The sequence below is a fragment of the Mirounga angustirostris genome, unplaced genomic scaffold (assembly GCF_029215605.1).
Source record: "Mirounga angustirostris isolate CCGP_5_RB_7025 unplaced genomic scaffold, mMirAng1.0.hap1 SCAF_15, whole genome shotgun sequence".
In the NCBI taxonomy this organism is placed as follows: Eukaryota; Metazoa; Chordata; class Mammalia; order Carnivora; family Phocidae; genus Mirounga; species Mirounga angustirostris.
The window spans coordinates 60,731,059-60,752,213 of record NW_026991723.1 but is presented as its reverse complement, the minus strand read 5'-3'; the positions used below and the strand labels follow the sequence as shown (position 1 = coordinate 60,752,213).

The 21,155-nt window shown below is 52.0% G+C and overlaps 1 protein-coding gene across 4 annotated transcripts in view; it reads right to left on the bottom strand.

Moving 5' to 3' along the window:
* CCDC180 (coiled-coil domain containing 180) overlaps positions 1-21,155 on the bottom strand; it is a 72,737-nt gene that overhangs the window by 43,084 nt on the left and 8,498 nt on the right. For 3 of the 4 annotated variants that reach the window (XM_064580034.1, XM_064580035.1, XM_064580036.1), the window contains 13 exons: positions 19,443-19,531; positions 18,346-18,458; positions 17,401-17,529; positions 17,187-17,297; positions 16,968-17,063; positions 15,033-15,196; positions 13,523-13,642; positions 8,556-8,635; positions 6,006-6,094; positions 4,081-4,203; positions 2,808-2,981; positions 1,855-1,970; positions 580-706 (listed from right to left, as the gene is read on the bottom strand). In XM_064580034.1, the coding sequence (XP_064436104.1) occupies positions 580-706; positions 1,855-1,970; positions 2,808-2,981; positions 4,081-4,203; positions 6,006-6,094; positions 8,556-8,635; positions 13,523-13,642; positions 15,033-15,196; positions 16,968-17,063; positions 17,187-17,297; positions 17,401-17,529; positions 18,346-18,458; positions 19,443-19,531 (1,531 nt within the window). Of the gene's footprint in view, positions 1-579; positions 707-1,854; positions 1,971-2,807; positions 2,982-4,080; positions 4,204-6,005; positions 6,095-8,555; positions 8,636-13,522; positions 13,643-15,032; positions 15,197-16,967; positions 17,064-17,186; positions 17,298-17,400; positions 17,530-18,345; positions 18,459-19,442; positions 19,532-21,155 lie in introns of those variants that run through there. The other variant, XM_064580037.1, reaches the window with a different exon arrangement.

The window sequence follows — 21,155 nt, the reverse complement described above, 5'->3', positions numbered from 1 at the left end:
GAGAGAGGAGAGTGGACAGGGGGTGAGGAACGTGAGTGGCTGGGACACTTGTCCCTGGCAGTGGAAGGCTGGCAGGCTCTGGGAGGTGTGGAGACAGAAGGCTGCCAGCAGAGGAGTAGGCTGAGGAAGGCCAGGGGCAAGATGGGAACCAGACATGGGGGCCTCTGTGGTCATCTAGGACTGTGAGTTGGGTTTGGCAGGGGCGGCAGAGTTGGGCGGGGCAGTGGGGGGGGGTACTTCTGAGCCGGAGAGAGGGCAGGTCTGAGCGGTATTTTAGGAGGGTTATGTGGCAGTGGTGGGGAGGATGAATGGAACTCAGAGTCCTAGAAAATAGTCTTTTCATCATAATTCCATACAAGCCTGAGGCCTGAATTCAGAGCCCTTCAACCTCTTTTAATCTAAGGAGGAGATGGTCTCTTTTAGAAACGCCTTCAGCTTCTTACCCCTTGCTGTTCTCACAGAGTCTAACTCAGCAGGGGTTCGTGAAGGCTTACAAAGTGAAGGCAGATCAGAGCTAGAAGATATCCTTTCCACTTTGCTTCCCGGGGAGTGCCTGGGTGTTTGCACCACTTTCCATACCTGTTCAAAGATCTCGCGAACGTAGAAGTGTCGGCTGAGGGTGGAGCTATAGGAGTTCAGTTCTTTCAGTATGATCACGGGGTACTCCATCACCTCCTTTGTCAGGAGCTTGTGGAAACACTCATACCTGGGAGGGGGAGTAGGCGAGACCACTGTCTAAGCGGGGGCCGCTCCACCAAGTGTGGGAGACCCTGACCAAGAGCCCCGCCCCAGGCCGCTCGGAGATGGGCTGGGGGCTGCAGTTCGCTCCACACAGAGCCACTGTCTGTGTTTCCTTTCACTCTGGCAATCCTTGGTTTGTTTTGCTCTTTTTCTGATCCTACAAGGAATACACACTCTTCCTAGAACATTTGGAAAACACACACCAGGAGAGTTCTCTGTTGGGACATGGGTTCCCATTTCCTGTCCACAGTCCTAACCCTGTCCTTGAACTTTACCTACATCATCACACCAAACACTCCAGTGCCCAAGGGATCAGGCCTTTATCTGTTTCCCAGGTAAGGAGACACGCCTGGGGGGGGCAGGGGGAGGAGATATTGCCTCAAGATACACTTCTGAAAACTAAGTACTGAAGCTAAGTATTGCAATCATTTGGCAGCGCAATTTCATTTCTATGAATGGTCCCTATAAAATTAGTTGTACAATGGCACAAAGATACAAGACAGTTCACAGAGTACTGTTTTTAACATTGAGAAATTGGAACTAATCTTAAAAAGCTAAACAACTGGGAGATGGTTAGACCATTATGAAGCACCCATATTGATGAATTCTGCATGGTCATTAGAAAACGGACATCTATCTGCAGTTAGAGATCTATTTGCATTGCATTGCATAATCCAACCTTTATTTAAAAAACACTGTATATGTGTTTATATCCACATAAATAAAGGTATATGCCCATGAAAAGGAAGAGGTGGACAGGAATGAGGGGGAAATTTCTACATGTTTGGATTAGTTAACTTTTTTTTTCTTTAACAAAGAGCACCTATGTTTTAAAATCTGAAAAGGTAGTGGGAGGGCCCATGCTCTTGACCTTTAAACTACAAGGCCTTGAAATCTCCCTCCATAAACTTTTTAGATCAAAGTTCTTCTGAAAGCTTCTGTGTTGGCTGAGAGCAGAGCTGCAAAGGACCACTAGGAATTCTCCAAAGCTAAAGGCAACATTTTAATCTTGAGCTTGCTGAGCACACCCTGGGCTCCTAAGCAGGCAACCTCTGATCTTGAATATGAATTTCAGGCCATTCCCTTCTGTCTTTTGGGATCTGGTCTGCCTACCTGTATTTCATATTCTTCAGGAAATCTTTGGCCTTTTCCAGGTGAATCTTCAGTGTTTCCTCGTGGCTTTGCTGCCTCAGTTGGTCCAAGAGCTTATCAAGGTGGGCCTCCTGGGCCTGGCAGCCACACCCAAAATCGGAGGAAGCAGATGTGAGTTACCAAACTCAAAACTCGCAGAGTGCCTGTGAGTGACATGCAGAGACCCCACCACCAGAACGGAGGGGCAGGAATCTCAGAGCAAATGCAGGACTTTTTCCTACAAAAGGGGGCACCAAATGTGCCACCACACTTACCCTCAATGCCCTGGGCTCTTCTCTCTGTCGATAATGTTCTTCTCTGTCTATTTTAGACCCAGCTCAGATGGGACTCCTCAGGGACATGTCCCTTATACCCACCCCACCTGGGCAGGCCCCAGCTACACCTTCCCAAGGCGCCTGTCCCATGCTCTCCTCGACACCAGTTGTATTTAAAATCACATGCTGGGTGTGCCCCTCCACTCCCTAGACTGTGTGAAGGCAGGTGGGGTGGGGGCCCAGCTCATTTCCTGTGGGCACGGTTTGACTGCCATAGGTAGATGCTCTGTACACCGCCCCCCCCCCCACCTAGTCTGTCTGTCTCTCATGCACACTCTCTTACAGACACATTTGAGTCCAAGGACCCATCACTAGCCCAGACCTGGCAGGCATATTTCTTCCACTCCCATCCAGCCCATGACCAAGGTGAGCCTTGATTTCTCCATCTGTGTAAGTTTTATAGCTGGAGGTTTTACATTTCAGTCTCAGATAAGTTTGGGGTTAATTTTTATTTATGATACCATAAATATGGTGGGATTTTTTTTTTCTTAATCTGAATGCCGGCTGAGGCTATAGGCCACCAAGCAGAGCAGCCGACCGTCTGGGTGTGGCCCTCTCTTCTGTCCCCGCCGGGGCTCCCTGGGGCACTCGGAGCCACACCTGCTCCTCCAGGCTGTGCTTGTGCTGCTGTTGCTCCATCCTCTTCTCCAGCTCCAGATCCTGCGCTGACAGCACGCTCTCATGTGCCTCCCACAGCTGCACGGCCTCCTGGAAGTAGCTGAAGAGACCCGAGCTCTGACATTCTGTCTGCTTTGCCAGGCCCTCAAAGGATTTCTGCAGCGGCAGAACCCAGAGAAGGGGACTTGAAGGCCAACTGGCCCAGGGTGAGGAGAAGGCCCCCCTCACAGGGCTCCCTCGCCAGCCAGTAGAGGCCCCACCTCTCTAAGGACTGGCCGTCGCTGCCTGGGCACCATCCCTCGGGGTCATCTTCCTGGGTCACACTTTGGCTCACGGCCCTCCCTCCTCTGGAACAGCTTCTGGTCTGCCCAAAGCCATGCCCTCAGCCTGGCTGACCCCGAAGTCCCATCTCTAGACCTGTCCCATATCCACTGAAGTCACTCGTGGGAAGAAGGAGAAGTGCGGGGCCTCAAAGAAAGCAGGAGCCGCCCAGACACCAGCCTGGGCAGCTTTCCTTCTTTGGAGTTCCCTGATTCTTAGCATCTGAGCCAAACACCACTCTCTGCTGTTAAATCCTCACCTCTCCCCATTTTATGGATGTATTTTATGTTCTCATTGGTGCCAGGGGTCAACAAACTTAGCCTAGGAACTAAATTTGGCCCTCTACCGTTTTTTGTGGCCCTGAGAGCTAAGCAGAGATTTTACATGTTTTAACGGCTTAAAAAAAAAAAATCCACGAAGATACTGAATTAGATGAAATTCAAACTTCAGTGTTCACAAATAAAATTGTCTTGAAGCGCAGCCACACCCATCCGTTCCGGCGTTGCCCACCGTGGCTTTTGTGTGACAAGAGCAGAGTGAGAAGTTACTACAGAGACCTGACAGCCCACAGAGAAATGAAATATTTACTCTCTGGCGCCTAGCAGAAAATGTTTCTCCACCCAGCTCCAGATTCTAAGTGTCTTGGGCAGGGGCTTATTGCTCCTTGTGGCCCTTGGATGTGCAGGCTCAGCAAGGGCTCCGAGGAGCACTGCTACCCCAGCCCCGGGGCGGCATGGCCGTAGGAGGGCAGCTGGGGGGTCGTGGGGCAGCCGGGAGCACTCGGTGTGGAGAACCGCCCCAGGGGGCGGCCAGGACCAGGGAGATGGACTCACTGGTGACAAGAAAGCTGGGGGCCCCCAGACTCCAGTCTTCTCATAGCCTGGCACTCCAGGTGCCCCGCCCCCGACCAGCTGTGCGGTCCCCAGCTACGCACATCCCAGAGCTCCAGCTTCTCCTCCACCTCACTCTGCAGCACTCCCACCGTCTGGAAGAAGTACGGGCTCACCAGGCTCTCTGCCTCCTCCTCGGTGAAGGCTTTCCAGTCCAGCAGCTGCTTCTGGAGGGGAACAGGGCAGAGCCTGGCTTGGGACCGGGGAGGGCTTCACCTCGGGGCCTTGCCCTGCCTCCCTGAGGTCTGCCTCTCACCCAGCCTCCGGGGAAACCCTCACAGTGGTGGGGATGGTCCACCTTTTCGGTCCGCCCACCGAGTCCAGGCGCTGTGTACTATCCTGCTGTCTCACTGAATCCCCTGAAGGCATTCTCATTAGCCCTGTTTGACAGATGAGGAAACCAAGGCTCAGAGAAGTGGAGGAACTTGCTGGAGGCCACACATCTGGCAAGTGGGGGGCTGGGATCCGAACTCAGAACTGTTGTCCTGCAGACCCCAGAGACATAATCAGCCATGCTACGGCCTCAGTGTGGCTACAAGTCAGACGGGGCTCCTGCTCCCTATAACTGAATTCCTATTATGCCAACTGGAAAGCAGTCTCTTCGTATTAATAAAGCCTTGGTTTATGCACAAACTCTAATATCTCCCACAAATAAAAAGTGTCTATAGGGGCGCCTGCGTGGCTCAGTGGTTAAGCGTCTGCCTTCAGCTCAGGTCATGATCCCAGGGTCCTGGGATCGAGCCCTGCATCGGGCTCCCTGCTCGGCAGGAAGCGTGCTTCTCCCTCTCCCACTCCCCCTGCTTGTGTTCCCTCTCTCGCTGTGTCTCTCTCTGTCAAATAAATAAATAAAATCTTTAAAAAAGAAATAAGTGTCTATAGTTGTATACTTCCACTGCTGCTGAATAGGAATACCAAGCACCCTTCCTCTGTCAGGCCTAAGACGCTCTTGGGGCATGTGCTGACTTTAACTTATTCCCCTGCTGTGCCTGACAAAGGGAAGTGAGAATGGGCATGAGGGTCAGCACTGAGGGCCCCTGGGCTCTTGGGAGGTCTTAGGCTGCCCCCCTGGATGAGGGGAGGAAACTGTCAGGGGCATGGTGCTGGGAAGGCTCTCCTCGGGCAAAAGCTTCCCTCTCTCCTCTCCCTCCAGGCTTTACTTCTGAGGCTTGACACCCTGAAAAAGCTGACTGAGAGGCATGTGGCTGGCCCGAAGGCCACAGAGCAAACGGGCAGCCCCTGGGCCTTTTGCAAACTTGGTCTTCTCATCAGCAGATGGGGCTGGTGACGCCCACCCTGCAGGACCTCGTGGATTCAAGGTGAGCCTGTGCAAGCAGGTGGCGCAGCCCCCAGGGACGCAGCACCGGACCCTGCCCAGCACCATTAAGCACTCTGCTCCCCATGAATTCTGCTCACCTCACAGTCTCGGCGGCAGAACAAAAGCTCTACAGACTCATGAGGGGAGGAGGAGCAGGAACTTGTTGGAGCCCGGAGGCCGGGAGAGGGCATTTTGACCAAATATCTCCTTGTACCCCACAAAAGCAGGCACTGTCATTGAAGTGCTTTGCGAGGGACCCACAGTCTCACCGTCTGACAGGGGCCGGCGGGGTGGACAGGAAGGCTGGGAGTGACTGCAGTGGCCGCACTATCTTACAAAAGCAAAGCCCTGGAAATAACCCGCCTGATCCGAGCTGCCCTGAATCAATAATGTCAAGTGCTATAAGGGGTACAGACTGTCAAGGCTGAAGCCTGACGTGATCAGAGAGTGTATTACTTCATCCATGGGGTCAGGGAAGTCTTCCTGGAGAAGGAAGGGCTGGGCTCCACCTTGAGTGACAGGTGGGAAGGGCTGGGGAGGAGGGGTCTGGGCGGAGGGATGCCCAGAGGCCAGGGAAGGCCTGGGGCGCGTGAGGAAGGAAAGCAGGGGATCCAGGCTGGAGGGGGGCAGGGGCGGGCCAGGAGGGACGCCCACCTTGCACTTCTGCACGTGGGCCAGGCACTCCTGCCATGTCTTCTCGTACTGCAGGCGGATCCGCATCATGCAGTCCATGTGGTAGGTATCTCCATGGGCAGAAAGAAAACATGTCAGCTGCTCTTCCAGAAGGAAGAGAGGAGATTAGAGTTTCCCCTCCGCAAGGGAGGCAGCTTCTCTCTTTAGCGAAGATAACTGAGGTGAGATCCATGGTCCCGATTCTGAGCAGGGGCTGGGATCTCCTTCCTCACAAAGTCCCCAACACCCCAAGATAAGGGCCTTGAATGAGGAGTTGCCTTTATCTGTTCTGAATCTATTCTAACCCTGATTCTTGACTCCGTTTCCAGACTAATGGAATTCCAGATGGTTGCACCGAATCATAAAACAATAACAAGGGTGCAAATTAACGAGAGTTTACTGATTACATCTGTGCTTAGTTCCTTAAGAAGTGAATAGGCTAGCAGAACACTCAGAAGCTGGCTGATTGGTTTTCTCTCCTCCCCGTCTACTGTTTCCCACTTTCTAATAAACTCGGTGTGACTCTTGGTGTCTGAGACAAGCAGCTGAAGTTTAATGTCCCTGGCAGTTCTAGAAACTGAAACACAGCACAAAGATTCTGCGGCAGTCGTTTTTGGGTGAGGGCTGAAGAAGAGGACAGGGTGGATGGAAGCTGGGTAGATGGAGGATACGGGGGCGGGGGTGGGGGAGTGTGTGTGGAAGATATGCAATGGAACTGAGAGGAGCAGCTCTGAAGCTGGTTTCTCCAGCCCCAGGGCGGCTTCCTAGGCCAGCACATCCCCACCCATCCCATGAAGTCACTGTGATCTGTGCTTCCACTCCTGTAACCCCTCTGATCTCTTCCCACTCTGACCTCCTCACTCCCAGCTCAGAACTTTGCCCTGGGTTCCCACTCCCACCGGAGAAAGCCCAGCCTCCCCCACATGGCCACACGGGCAGCAAAGTCTGGCCCCACCACCCCCGGCATCTTCCAGCCTCCCCCACCATGTTCTCCTTTCCCCAAAGGCCCCAGCTCTGTCTTGACCCTGAGCCTCCTCACATGCTATTCTTCCTGCCGGAAAAGCTCCCCTTATCCCTGGGTTTGGCTAACTCTTGCCTTGCAGTTCTTGACTGGATGAACACTTCCCTGGCAAGGTCTCATATGACCCTTAACCAAGCTCTGTCCCCAGAAACATGCTGGTCACCTGTCTGCTCTTTGCTGTAACATCCTGCATGGCCTGACTTTTGCCCTGGATGGGAAACACCCTGCTGGGTATCAGGGCCCAGCCCTGCACCCGTCCCCAGGAGGTGCCTGGTAAATGGCAGTTATTGCTATTATTTAGGGTCTTGGAGCTGTTACCCTTGGTATTATAATTATAATACCTCTGTAGTTTTAAACCTGAGAGCCCTGGGAGCAATGATGGATACTCTTAACCAAAGTACCCAGGTCAAGTGCAGATGTGACGTCATTAGCTGTGTGACCATGGGCGTAGAGGATACCTCTCCTCTCTATGCCTCTGAGTCCTTCTCTATCACAGGGGGACAATGACACTACTGACCTTACCAGGTTGCTGTAAGCCTCAAAGGAGATGGAAATATCCTGTATCTTCTAGAGCAAGACTTGGCAAGCATTTTCTATAAAGGGCTAGATAGTAGATACTGCCAGCTTTGCCAGCCATAAAGTCTCTGTTGCAACTACTCTTTTAAAAAAAATTATTTATTTGAGAGAGAGAACAAGAGCATAAGCAGGGGAGGGGCAGAAGCAGGCTCCCCGCTGGGCAGAGAGTCGACATGGGGCTTGATCCCAGGACCCTGGGGTCATGACCCGAGCCAAAGGCAGACACTTATCCGACTGAGCCTCCTTTATTATTCCTCTTGGGATCCCTATTTTATTGAGGAGCAGTTTGGGCACCTGGGTGGCTCAGATGGTTAAGCGTCTGCCTTCGGCTCAGGTCATGCTCCCGGGGTCCTGGGATCGAGTCCCGCATCGGGCTCCCTGCTAGGTGGGGAGCCTGCTTCTCCCTCTGCCTCTGCCTCTCTCTGACTCTCATGAATAAATAAATAAAACATTTAAAAAAAAATATTGAGGAGCAGTTTGAGGCCAAGAGAAGTCATGCCTTCCCCAAGGTCACACAGTTGGGACAGCACAGAGCTGGGGGTCAAACCCATGTCTCTCTGACTATAAGACCACCTGCTTGGCATCTCCTATGCCCAGTACCTGGCCCCCAACCTGTCCCCACAGGAGTTCATCAGAGCCATCCCTCTGGCTCCTTGCTGGGGTCAAGGTTCAGGGATCAGACTATGTGGCTGGCATGGCTGCCAGCTGGGCAGTGACCAGGAAGCTGTGGGAGGGAGGAAAAGGGCTCTACCAGGCAAGGTACGGGGAGATCCTATATGAACCCTCGGAGCTCACTCTTCCATCTGCATTCCCTCTCTCCTCCAGGGGGACATGCCCCACTCCTGAGTTTATAATAGACTCTCACATAAATGACTGGCTACTACATGAACAGGGTTCTGAAGAGACCTGAGTGGCATCCCACAAACCTCACTTACCAAGGTGCTTATTTAGGGAGTTGAGAGAAGACTGCCATTCAGTCAGCTGAGCTTTGCTGTAATTGGGGGGCAGAAGGTCACTGGGGAAGGAAGATATAACAAGGAAGCCATGCTTGAATAAAATATTTGCTTACCAGAACAGGCAGCATCTTTTTTTTTTTTTTTTAAAGATTTTATTTATTTATTTGACAGAGAGACACAGCGAGAGAGGGAACACAAGCAGGGGGAGTGGGAGAGGGAGAAGCAGGCTTCCCGCGGAGCAGGGAGCCCGATGCGGGGCTCGATCCCAGGACCCTGGGATCATGCCCTGAGCCGAAGGCAGGCGCTTAACGACTGAGCCACCCAGGCGCCCCCAGAACAGGCAGCATCTTTAAGGCACATAGCCCCATAGTATAGTATCTATGGAGGTATCAAAGAAACAGTTGACTTGCTGGGGATTTCCTGGTGCCAAAAATACAACTCATAAGAGGTCTATTACCCAAAGATACAAAAGTAGGGACCCGAAGGGATACGTGCACCCCGATGTTTATAGCAGCAATGTCCACAATAGCCAAACTGTGGAAAGAGCCAAGATGTCCATCAGCAGATGAATGGATAAAGAAGATGTGGTATATATACACAATGGAATATTATGCAGCCATCAAAAAATGAAATCTTGCTATTTGCAACGACGTGGATGGAACTGGAGGGTGTTATGCTGAGTGAAATAAGTCAATCAGAGAAAGACATGTATCATATGACCTCACTGATATGAAGAATTCTTAATCTCAGGAAACAAACTGAGGGTTGCTGGAGTGGAGGGTGGGGTGGGAGGGATGGGGTGGCTGGGTGATAGACCTTGGGGAGGGTATGTGCTATGGTGAGCGCTGTGAATTGTGCAAGACTGTTGAATCACAGATCTGTACCTCTGAAACAAATAATACATAACATGTCAAAAAGATGAAGAAGAAGAAGAAGAAGAAGAAGAAGAAGAAGAAGAAGAAGAAGAAGAAGAAGAAGGAGAAGAAGGAGAAGAAGAAAGCAGGAGGGGAAGAATGAAGGGGGGAAAATCGGAGGGGAGATGGACCATGAGAGATGATGGACTCTGAAAAACAAACTGAGGGTTCTAGAGGGGAGGGGGCTGGGAGGATGGGTTAGCCTGGTGATGGGTATTAAAGAGGGCACGTTCTGCATAGAGCACTGGGTGTTATACGCAAATAATGAATCATGGAACACTACATCAAAAACTGTAATGTATGGTGATTAACATAACATAATAGTTAAAAAAAATAAGAGGTCTATTAATATTAACAAGTCTGTTACTTAGAAAATAATACCGAGAACACCTGGGTGGCTCAGTTGGTTAAGTCTCTGACTCTTGATTTCACCTCAGGTCATGATCTCAGGGTGGTGAGATGGAGCTGGCCTGGAGTGGGCTTACTATTCTCTCTCTCCCTCTACCCCCTCCATTCCCCTGCCTTACATGCATGCGCTCTCTCTTTCTCTCTAAAAAAAAAAAAAGAAAGAAAGAAAGAAAAGAAAACTGAATTTCCGTAATGGAAAAAAACAAATGGTTCATATCACTTGACAAAGACTACTTGCCTACTTCTAGGAACCGAATCCGAGATGATAATATAAATGCATACAAAGTTTATGCATTAAGACAGATGCTTAACAGTAGTGTTTATAAGCACTCAAAAAATCATAAACAAACTTCATATCCAACAATAGGGTTCTGTCTAAATAAAGTACAGTGCATTCTCTTCTGAAGTCACTAAAGATAGTGCGACAGATTGAAAACCGGCCACCGTCCTCAAGGGCTCCCCTCAGTCTATTTCTCTACCCAGGGGCTGGGCCGGGCCACGTGATTTGCTTTAGCCAATGAGATGTTAGCAAAACGAGACCGCGTGTTGGAAAGGCTTGTGTGCTCTCCTCTGCCGCTGCCACCAGAGAAGCCCCAGCTGTCCCAGCCCAGGCTCCGGGCATAGGAGTGAGGCCATTCTAGACCATCTACCCTCAGCCCGGCCAGCCCAGACTAAGGGAAACACCCTGTGGCAAACAACCCCCAGAATCCTGAGAAACAAGAAATGCTTGTTGTTTTAAGCCACTAAATTTTGGGTGGTGTTTAATGGTATGGAAAGATGCATATGGAAAGGAGGACCATATAACTTATTGTCCAAACCAGGACATTTCTGACAATGAAGAGAGGGATTCTATTAATGATTGTACCAGGACAAGATGTGTAACCCAGGATGGTCTTGGGCACCCTACTTATGGTGGGACAGTAAAGAGCAAAAAATAACTACAGGACTGCACACAGCATAATCTCCAGTCTAAACATTATACTAAGTGCAATATTGTGTCCTGGATTGGGTCCTGGGACAGAAAACGGGCAATGTAGAAAAACTGGTGAAATCTGAAAATGTCTGGCGTCTAGTTAATGGGAATGCATGAAAGTAAATTTCTTAGTTTTGCATGTAAGATAACGATATTAGGGGGAAGTGGGTAAGGAGTGTACAGGAATTCTGTGTGCTATCTTTGTAAGTTTTCTGTAAATCTAACATTACGCCAAAATAAAAATTGAATTTAAAAATTATTTTAAAATCATATGCATATATGTTTATTGGATCCAAGAAAATCCATGGGAATTCTCCCAGGACTTTGGAAAACTCTCTCTTGGGGGCCCTAGGAATCTTTTTTTTTTTTTTAAGATTTTATTTATTTGAGAGAGAGAGAACAAGAGTACGCAAGGGAGGGGCAGAAGCAGGCTCTCCACTGAGCAGGGAGTCCAACACGGGGTTGGATCCCAGGACCCTGGGATCATGACCTGAGCCGAAGGCAGCTGCATAACCCACTGAGCCACCCAGGCGCCCCTGCAACTTCCTCGTTTCTGCTGCTGTAGAGCGGAAGAAGCCTTAGACAATATGTGAACAAATGAGCACAGCTGTGTTCCAATGAAACTTCCTTGCAAACAAGCAGGGGCCCAAGGATGGGAGTTTGAGGACCCTTGATAGCTCTATATCAGAGACAGAGAAGCAAGGTCCGGGGCTCTGGGGTTTCAGGAGTAAGGCCTGGAGCTCTGCGTCAGGTTGGGGTATGGAACCCCATATGAGGCAGTTCCTTGGGACAGCTACTTGGGCTTGATGATAAGGCTCCCTGGCTCCTTCGCGGGTTAAGAAGACACAGGTGGGTGTCTACACAGTGTGCTCTGAGTGCTGCCAAGACCTCCTTGCACAAACAAACCACAAACCCAAACCTTCACTCTTGATGTTCACTGGAATTCTATGCTCAAGGCTTTGCAACTTTAAGTTGCACATTCAAACTTGTGTTTGCAGTACACACTTCAGACACAGATCATGTCCTGGCTTCCCCTCTTTCTATACTCTCACTGCAAAGGAGCTGCTGGGTCCTGTACATGCACACTCTTGCCTCTGATTTCAGAGAGTTGCCCCCAACTTCCTCAGCTCAGGTCAAGTCACCCACCAGCTCCATGCTCTGCCCGCAGACACTCTGCCATTACATAGAGTTTCCCAGCAGGGGCCACAAGCGCCAGGGAATGCACTTTCCTGTCTTTGGCCCTGTCACTCTCCTTCACTCAGGCAGGTAGCCAGCCAGCCCAGTGTTCACAGCTGGTGTGAGGGATATGGCAGGGTAGAAAAGCGAGCAGCCTAGAAATCTTTCTGGATTTTGTTCTCAAAATCTAAGTTTTCAGGAGAGCCTAGAGCACTGGGGAGGGGAAGCCTTGGCAGGAGTGGGCCGGGAGCCCTGGGGAGGGGAGCTGGGCTGGCAGCTGAGAGTGGAGGACCAGGGCTCTCTCCTCACCCAGCAGAAGGGAGCTGGGGGCGGACAGAGAGGACTGCGGTTGCCTGGCCAGTAGCAACCTGGGTCCTCCTTCCTGGTCGAAGGCCCGGGGTTGGGGGGGCAGGTGTAAGACCCAGGTACCCAGAGCGAAACAGCTGCCTGGGTGTGAGGCCACAGGGGTGCAGAGTAGCCTCCTCAAGGTTGCTGCAGCAGCTGCCCCAGGGCATGTGGGTGGATCAAATACAGAGGAACAGACCCCTTCACCGGGCCTGTGATGGATGGGGATTCACGGCTTCACCTCGATGGATACAACCCCAAGAAAGATTGAGTTTGGCCCAGTTTAGTAAACAGGGACTCAGTCGGAAACAGTGGAGTTACAGAAAACAAGAAAAGCACTTTACCTTATGTTGAGATTTTTATCCACCTTGTTAATTTTGCACCTGCATGAAAAAGTGCCTGCCCTGGGGGAGATTGTGTGGGGTTCTAATTGTCATTGGTATCCTAGGAGAACTTTGGCTCTGTGGTGGGGAGACAAGCAGGTAAGCCTGGGTTACCAGGGTTAGGGGTGGGAGGAACCAAGGTACACTGGAAGAGGAGGAGCATCTCCCAGCACATGAAGCTTCTCCACTTTCAGGGCCACGCAGGCTCCGTCCTGCTGCTCAGAGTGGATGCTATAGGATCCCCAGGCAGTGGGCTTCCAGGGTCTAGGACATTCACTGTGCGCCTCACCAAACAGCTTACTATGGGATCAGAGCTGGGTGAGCCCAGGGTTGAGGGGAGCGTGCACAGCCTCTAACAGGTTCCCTCTCTGATGGCAGCAGCCCCCTCACTGACCTCCAGGCTCCAGCCTCAGACCCTCCAGCTCGCCCTCCAAACTGCAAGGCTGATGGAGCCACTCTGCTCCCCACCAGCTCTTGGGAAAAAGTCCAACCCCTGAACCTGGCCCCTCCTCCCCCGCTCACCCTGCCCCCCTTTGCCAACGCCTCCTTCCAAGTTTTTTGGCCCAGTCATGTTCTTTGTTGTCACTGGGGCTGGAATGCCCCAGAACGTGGGCCCAGGTGGATGGCACAGGACTAGGGAACAAGGAGCTGGCCTGGCCTGGAGGATGCCCCAGGAGAATGGTCAATGCTGAGGACTGTGCCTGCCTCCCCCATAGCATCCCTCGCTGGAGCCCCCTCCCAGCATACCAGATGGTGCGGAGATGCTCCAGCCGCTTTTGCTGCAGGGCTTTCTGGTTCTTCAGCATGCTCTCCATCTCCTTCTTCACAGCTGGAGGAGTCCGGATCCTCTCACTGGCCATGAACTCACTGGGTGTCCAGATGCGTTGGCACCATAGAGAGGAGAGGAGGGGCAGGGCAGATGGGAGAGAGGGGATGAGACTCGTGGTAAGAACATTCAGAACCTAAGCACCCTTACACCACTCCAGCTGCTTCCTCCCTATCGGGGGCCACTGGGACAATGATGAGAGGAGGGAGGGTGCGAGGTGGGAGAGAAGAACCACAGGGCTGCCAGTGAGGCTCTGGCACTAAGAGCATGGGACCAACAGGCAGAGATCTCAGTGTGGGTCCCGACTCCTGCCTGCCAGCTCTATGACCTTGGGCGAGTCACTCCCCTCCTGTGAATCTGTTTCCTTGTCTGTAATCGAGCTAATGAAGAGTACCTATAAGGACCCAGTAAGATACTGCAAGCAAAGCCCCTAGCACCAAGCCTGGCTCAGGGGAAATGCCCCGTAAATGTCAGCTCCTGACATCACTGTTGGTGATTATTGACATTTGTAACAACCTCCAGGCCCAGGCCCCGACCAGTCACTTTCCATATAGCATCTTGATCATCACTGAAACCCTAATGCTGGCCCATCATCGTGCCTGCTCTGTGTAAGGAAAGAAAAGCTCTACTACGTTCAAGTGCTTGATCAAGGTCACAGGGAAAGTACAGGTGGAGCCAGGTCTCAGTACACTTCTCTTCCATCCCTGGTATCAGACTCTGGTGTTCTCATCTGGAAATTCAGGTGTTCAGATGGGCCTCCCATCCGCAGACCCACAGCACAGACGGACAGACATTCTTAGGCATCCTCAGACATCTCTGCCCAGCAAGCAAAAGAAAGCCTTGCTTGTTGGCCAGGAGCTGCAGGATCCTTGTGTCAGTATTAACCAAAGGGCCACCTGGCGGAGGCAGCACGGAGATGGGCCTTCTCCCTCCCTCCCCGAGGTGAACCTCGATACCAGAGGGCAGGAGGTATCAAAGCCTGAGGAACTCCCATTCTCCTTGGCCCAGTGACACAGGGTTATGTGTAGCAGTAGAGTGGAAACTGGGCAGATAATCAGCCTGATGTTTTCAAACAATTTGTACTGGGCTCAGAAAATGCTTACGTGCTAATGTTTATGAAGAAAATTAAGATACAAGGCGACATATGCAGTGTGGGTCTAAAAAAGCTTGAGAGGAAATATACCAAAATATCAGCTGTGCTTCTCCCTACGACGAGAGATTACTGGTGATTTTAAATTTCTTCTTTATACTTTGATCTACTGTGACTTGAAAAAAAATAAAAGAGGAAGAAGAAGCATATATTTTTACCCCCAGAAGAAGAGCAGCACTCTGGAGTCCTGACAATAAGGGAGGGCGGGGCCACCGGCCTGCTGAGCCGGCCTCCCAGGTGGGTCTGGGGAAGAGCTGTGGGCAGAGTGGGCAGTCACGGACCTGAAACTCTGCACCAGGGCCTGCTTCTTGAGAGCCTTCCAGGCGTCCACCAGGCCCTGCCAGTGACGGTGGCTCTCCAGCTCCTGCTGCAGCGTAGCCTCCATGAGGTTGATGAACAGCTGGGCGATGGCCCTCCGGTTGCCCAGTAGGGCTTGGTTTATGACCTGTGGTACAGGCAGGCAGGCTCTACACGAGGCGGGGGCTCGCCAAGCTCAGAGCAAGGCTCAGCTGGAGAGGGATAGTGGGAAGGGGGGCCAGGTGAGGTGCAGGCAGAGGGCCTGGGGCGCAGCGGGGCCGAGTAGGGCAGAGGCAGCATCTGAGGGGCATTGAGGGGTCACTGGGCACTCAACGCAGTTGCCTGGGGCTGAGCGGCCATGGACAGTGACAGGGGTCTTTCCTGAAGGCTTACCTATGACCCCTGACTTAACCATGTACCTTCAACCCAGCCCCAAGACCATATCAGATCGTTAAAGTAGCCGATTTTAGTTCACTGGAGATGAGCACTCTCGTGGGCTCTTACTCTTTAACTGTTTGTTCTTTTTTTTTTTTTTAATAAATTTGTTCCAAAAGCAGAGTGCTCATGCCATCAGGGATCAGTTACATATGGTTGTGATGAGAAGACCCAATTACCAAATGAGGCCAGAGCTAGGACATTCTTCCTCAGTCCTCCCAGTGACCCTCCCCTAGGCATCCTTGGCATGGCAGTGGTGGGGACAATTCTTCATTGTGTGGCACTGTTCTGCTACTTGGTAGCCTGCCCCCTTTATGAGAGCAGTCTCTCCCATGCCCCCGAGGTGTGCAACAGCCAAATGTCTCCATAGCTGCCCAAAGCCCTCGAGGCGCCACCCTGGCGCAAGGGTGAGAACAAAGCTCAACTGGCAGAAATTCCAGTAACAATTTTCACTGGAACCTGAGGGGTGTCGCCAGCTATACTTCCTAGCTGGGGGGGCACCAGCAGGTTTTTCCTCAACCTCCAATTCTGCAGCCATAATACGAAGATAATGTTATTGGCAGCCTAGGGATTTTGTGAAATTAAATGAGATAAATGCACATGGAGTAAGGAGCGAGTGCCAATTGTTATAATGAGTATAATAAGGGTGTGGAAGTCAAACAATGAAACATCCCCAGGTCGCTGCTAACTCTGACCACCCCCCAAATAGAGCAAATGGATAAAAGTTAGGGACTCCTGCTTGTCTCAAACAACTGCGGCCACTGCTGAGCCGTCTTTTACCCCCCTGCCCCCAATAAGTATTGGCGTTTAAGGATCGTGATCCCCATTTTATGGACAGGGAGTTCCAGGTGCCGGAGCAGAATGACGTCGGGAGCTTGTGTGTCTGGGCAGTGGAGAGGGAGGTCTGTGCCCGTTCCCTGTCTGTGCTTTGTCCAGGACTCCAAGGTGCAGAACCTTGAATTTTTTGTTTTCTACACCCAAAGAAAGCAGCTGGGCAAGGGTGGGGTGTGGACAGGGAAGCAGTGGGGAAGAGCCAGGAGAAAGAGCATGCTTTAATAACAGACACTGGCAGCCAGCAGGAAGGCAGACAAGAACCACTAGAAAAACAGAGCAGGCTGGAGTCACTTAGGAGGGCACAAAGCACCCGGAGAGCAGGACAGCCCCATCATCTAGCACCTACTGCACTGCACATGGTAAGCTGAGACAGGGCCCAGGCGTGCTCGTAAAATACATCTGTGCTCAAACCAGGGACGCTGTGCTAGGTCACTGGGATTAAGACAGCAGGGATGGGTGCCATGTAATTTGGAAAGATTTCTATTGAAAATACTTAACAAAAACTCTGGTTCAGAACCCAAGTGACCAACCTGAGTTACCTGGAAATGTGACCCATGAGAAAACATTCGTTCCTGTGACACCAGGCTCTGGGGCATCCTCAGGTCCTGCTCTATCTGGGGGCTGATCCCCTGCACATGCAAACCACTCACCATGGCTTCCTTATTTATCAGCCTGTACACTTCGGGCTGCATGAGGTAGGAAGTTTTCTCTATGATTTCCACATATTTCTTCAACACACCTTTGAGCTAGAAACAACAAGTTGCCATTGTTAGCGACTCTCTTTTCCTGGAAACCTAAAAGGACACAGACGATGCCTCACAAATCCCACAGGTGAAAATCACCACAAGCCCACGTGCAGGCCAACTCACTTTATCTGCCCGGGAGAACTCGGCCTCGTACAGGGCCTCATCCAGCTCCTTGATCCCCTGCTTCTGGAACTGGAACTTCTCAGCCACCTGATCCCACAGCTCCAACAGGGTCTATGCCAAGAAGCCTGGGTCAGGGAGGCTGGGAGGACAGATGGGCTGCAAGGGAAGGAGCAGGACCCGGGTGGGGCAGGCGTGGCCACAAGGGAACCCCTACTTGGATGGTGTAGTCTTCGAGGTTGGTGTCACTTTCCACCTTTTTGAAGAGCCGGTCAATGTCTTCATCCGACTCGGCCAGCTTTTTTAAAAGAAGAGTTCCTGGCTCCAAGATGAAAGGTTCCATTTCCTAAAACGGGCCAGTAGGGCAACGGCCATGGTATCAATGCCACCAGAGAGCCCGGCCCTTCCTCCCACCCCGAACCTGTGATGGGGAAGTGCCTGCTGTCGTCCTGCCTTGAAACTGATCATCATTCCCTAGAACTAAGGCACTAGGATTCACGAATTCATTCACAGCCAGAGCACAAGGGCAAGCCCCATTCCATCGGTCATGGGCCACGTGCTGGGCACTGCACTCCGGGCTGAGCCCTCGTCCTCAGACTCTCTTGGTCTGGAGTAGGTACTGACCTCAGGCCTGGTCCCTGGTTGGGGCTCAGCAAATATTCATTAAAGAAGTGCCCAGTGAAAGAATTCCGAGTTTACTTCTGATGAGGAAACTGAGGCTCAGTTATGCTGCATGACCAAAGCCACAGAGCCATGGGCGAAAGTAGAGCTCATGTACAGATGGGACGGATGAGTGAGGTGACGACTGGCAGGGGGTGGGAAGACCAGCATGCCCTAGCAGGACTGAGCAGGGAGCTCAAGGTCTGGGCTTTGGCATCAGCTCTGGAGTCCGGTTCCCACCTGGCCCCCTATGTGCCAAGTCAGGCAAGACTTTTTGGGCCTCACCTGCAGAGTAGGAGTAATAATGGTACCTGACTTAGAAGTTGTGCTCATCTCGAGCACTCATAATGGACACTCAAACATGGCTACCCTGATTCCGTCTACACCACTGGTGAGCCACTCAGGACCTCTGAGCCGGGGCAGGGGAGGGGGGGTGGGTGCGGTGACAAGCCCGGCTTGGGAATGGCCCAGGAACAGAAGGGGGGAGAGGGAGGACTCTCACCATCCCAATCTGAGCAATCTCCTCCTTAAAGCTCCCCAGAGCACTCTCGTAGCCCCGCCTCTTGGAGTCCATTCCCGCGGTGCCAAGGGTGGTGGTGCAGGGCCTCTGGGGAACTGAGGGAGAACAACAGAGGTGAGGGGGCTGTCCTCAGAGCTTCAAAGCAAGGGCAGAGCACCCAGAAGAAGTCAGCAAGGCACAAAGTGCCTTGGCTCAGGAGATGGACCCCAAAACCAGGCCACAGTGTCACAGACTTAAGGAAAAAGAGAAAAGACAGAGGTGATCCCTAAGTGCTATAAGGAATGAAATCTCTCATCTACATTTAAATGCCAGAAAGTATCCAAATGGGACATATAGAATGGGACAAGTTATGTTTTTTAAAAAGTTTTATAGAAGCACATATATATACAAATATGAATAACCAACACTTATATAGCACTTACCATGTACCAGGCATTGTTCTAACTCAATCACCACTCCTGAAGAGGCCGAGAGGCGGGTTCTATTTCATCAGCCCCATTTTACAAGTGAGGACGCTCAGACATGGCCTGAGCAGGGGTTTGGATGTAGGCCGTCTGCTCTAGGGTCTGCATTCCTGCCCTGTGCTCTGCTGTCCCCTGAATCTATGTGGGAACCTAGATATTGTATGTCCCATGTGGTTTCACGGTGGGGGCCATTCTCGGGAGGAGGCAGTGTTATTGTGAAGGGAGACTTTTTACTTTCTGCTTATCTCCTTCCTTTGTTTTTCCACAGTAAGTGTATATTAGGGGGTGCCTATTGTAAGTTTGAACCCACGTTGGGTGTAGGGATTACTTAGAGTGAGCATGTATTATTTTTTTAATCATAAAGAAAAAGAGCCTTCCTCCACAGTATAAAGGAAGACAATGTAGATTGAAATCCTCTTGTGAAACTGCAGTAAAAAAAAAATCCGTTCCCAACTGATTTTCATCGGTAAATGCTGAGTGTGCAGAGCCCCTTGCCCCCTCCCCAGCTCCCTGTTGAGGAGAAGGCCCAGGGCTGGAGGCTCAGGGGAGGAGGCTGAGGGAAGGAGGCCGAGGGGAGAGAGCCGGGCCTGCCCTCACGGTTGAACAGAGGCTCACCGATGGTGTCCATGAGGCCCCGGACCTCGCGGGCGGCAATGGTGCTCTCACTTTCTTGAGCTTTTTTCTTCTTGATTATTTCCTTTTCCCTGAGGCACAAGCAGAAGAAACAGTAAACCCCCAGCCCACTCCCCCACACCAGGGCAGCTCTGGCACACAAGGGAGTCCTCAGAGGGACCCTGGATATTGGTGATAACCCAGGCCCACCCCATCCTGACAGCCCCAAGGCCATGCCAGTCTCTCAACAACCATCTGCTGCCAGCAGGCACGATGGTCCCTAGACAACGAATCAGGGTCTGCTTCTGCTCTGGCTGCAAACCACATGTGGGTAGTAGGCAAGAGCCACTTCCACATGGGGACACTGAGGACTGGAAGGGGCGTAACCAGCCTGGGAAAGCCAGGCCGGTGCTAAGCACTCAGCATTTACTCCTTCAGCAACCCATCCTGTGAGGCATTTGGGGTAACCCCACTGTCCAGGACAGGGGAAGGGGCTTAAAGAAGTCACTGTACAAAGCAGAGCTGAGACTCCCAGACCCACATGTGTGAGGCCAAGGTCCATGGTCCATGGAGTTTGGGGGTGGGAGGAGAAAGCTGAAACCCCAGGACAAACTATCTCAGTGGGAGGAGCAGGGTGGGTGAGCATGACCTTAGCTTTGGAATAAAAATCCCTGAATGCACTGTCCACAGGACAAAGCAGCACAGAAATGCAACAGGTCTCAATGACACCTGCCATTCCTCAGGGCCCCCACACGTGTGGTGCTTTGTAGTCATTTCTCATGCAGTCCTCACTGCAGCCTTACCAGCCTGGGCTGACCCTCCAGAGGTGGGTCTTTCAACCTTGTCAATCAGATGCCCATGGAAGTCCGGGTGCTCTGACTACAGGAATGCCGATGGCTCGGCCACTTGACCCAAGGACTTGGTTTACATTGGTGCTGATCTATCCCTCCACTGGGCTCCTCTTCCACTCACCCAGAGGCCCTGCCCTGGCTGAAGGAACACACAAATTGGCTGGCTTTGGCTGGCTGAATTTTCAAGAAGGGGACAAGAGAGACGCCATTGCTGAGTTAGTGACCCTAGTCATCTGAGGGTGGCAGAGCTTAGCAGGTTGTCCTCTGGATCTCTGTCCAGGGCAGACCTAGCTTTGTCTGTCTGTCCCAGGAAGCAAGCACAGCACAAGGCCAGCACCCTCCATGAGAAGTGCCTTTCCTAAAACACTGTCCTGTAGGGGCTAAGAGCTCCTGACTGATCTGGTTATCAGCATAGTGGGTGGCTAAACCCTGGGGAAGAGGGGACCCTTGGGAGGCACAGGTGACTCTCAGGTCAGCTGAGAGGGGGCTTAGACCCTCCTGCAAGACCATCCTCCTGGGAAGTAGGGGTAGCATCGACCGGCCCCTGCCATCTGTGCCTCTGGACCCCTGCACTTGGCATCAGCACAGGGGCTAGAGAACACTGACCTCCAGTCTGGGCTTGGGTGGCCAGTGGGTTTACCCCTCTGGAGGCAGTTAAGGGTGCTGAGGGTCAGAAGCCTCAGGGGAGGGGCGCCTGGGTGGCTCGGTCGGTTTGGTGTCTGCCTTCGGCTCTGGTCATGATCCCAGGGTCCTGGGATTGAGCCTGGCATTGGGCTCCCTGCTCCACGGGAAGCCTGCTTTTCCCTCTCCCTCCACTGCTCCCCCTGCTCATGTTCTCTCTCTCTCACTCTCTCTCTTTCTCTCA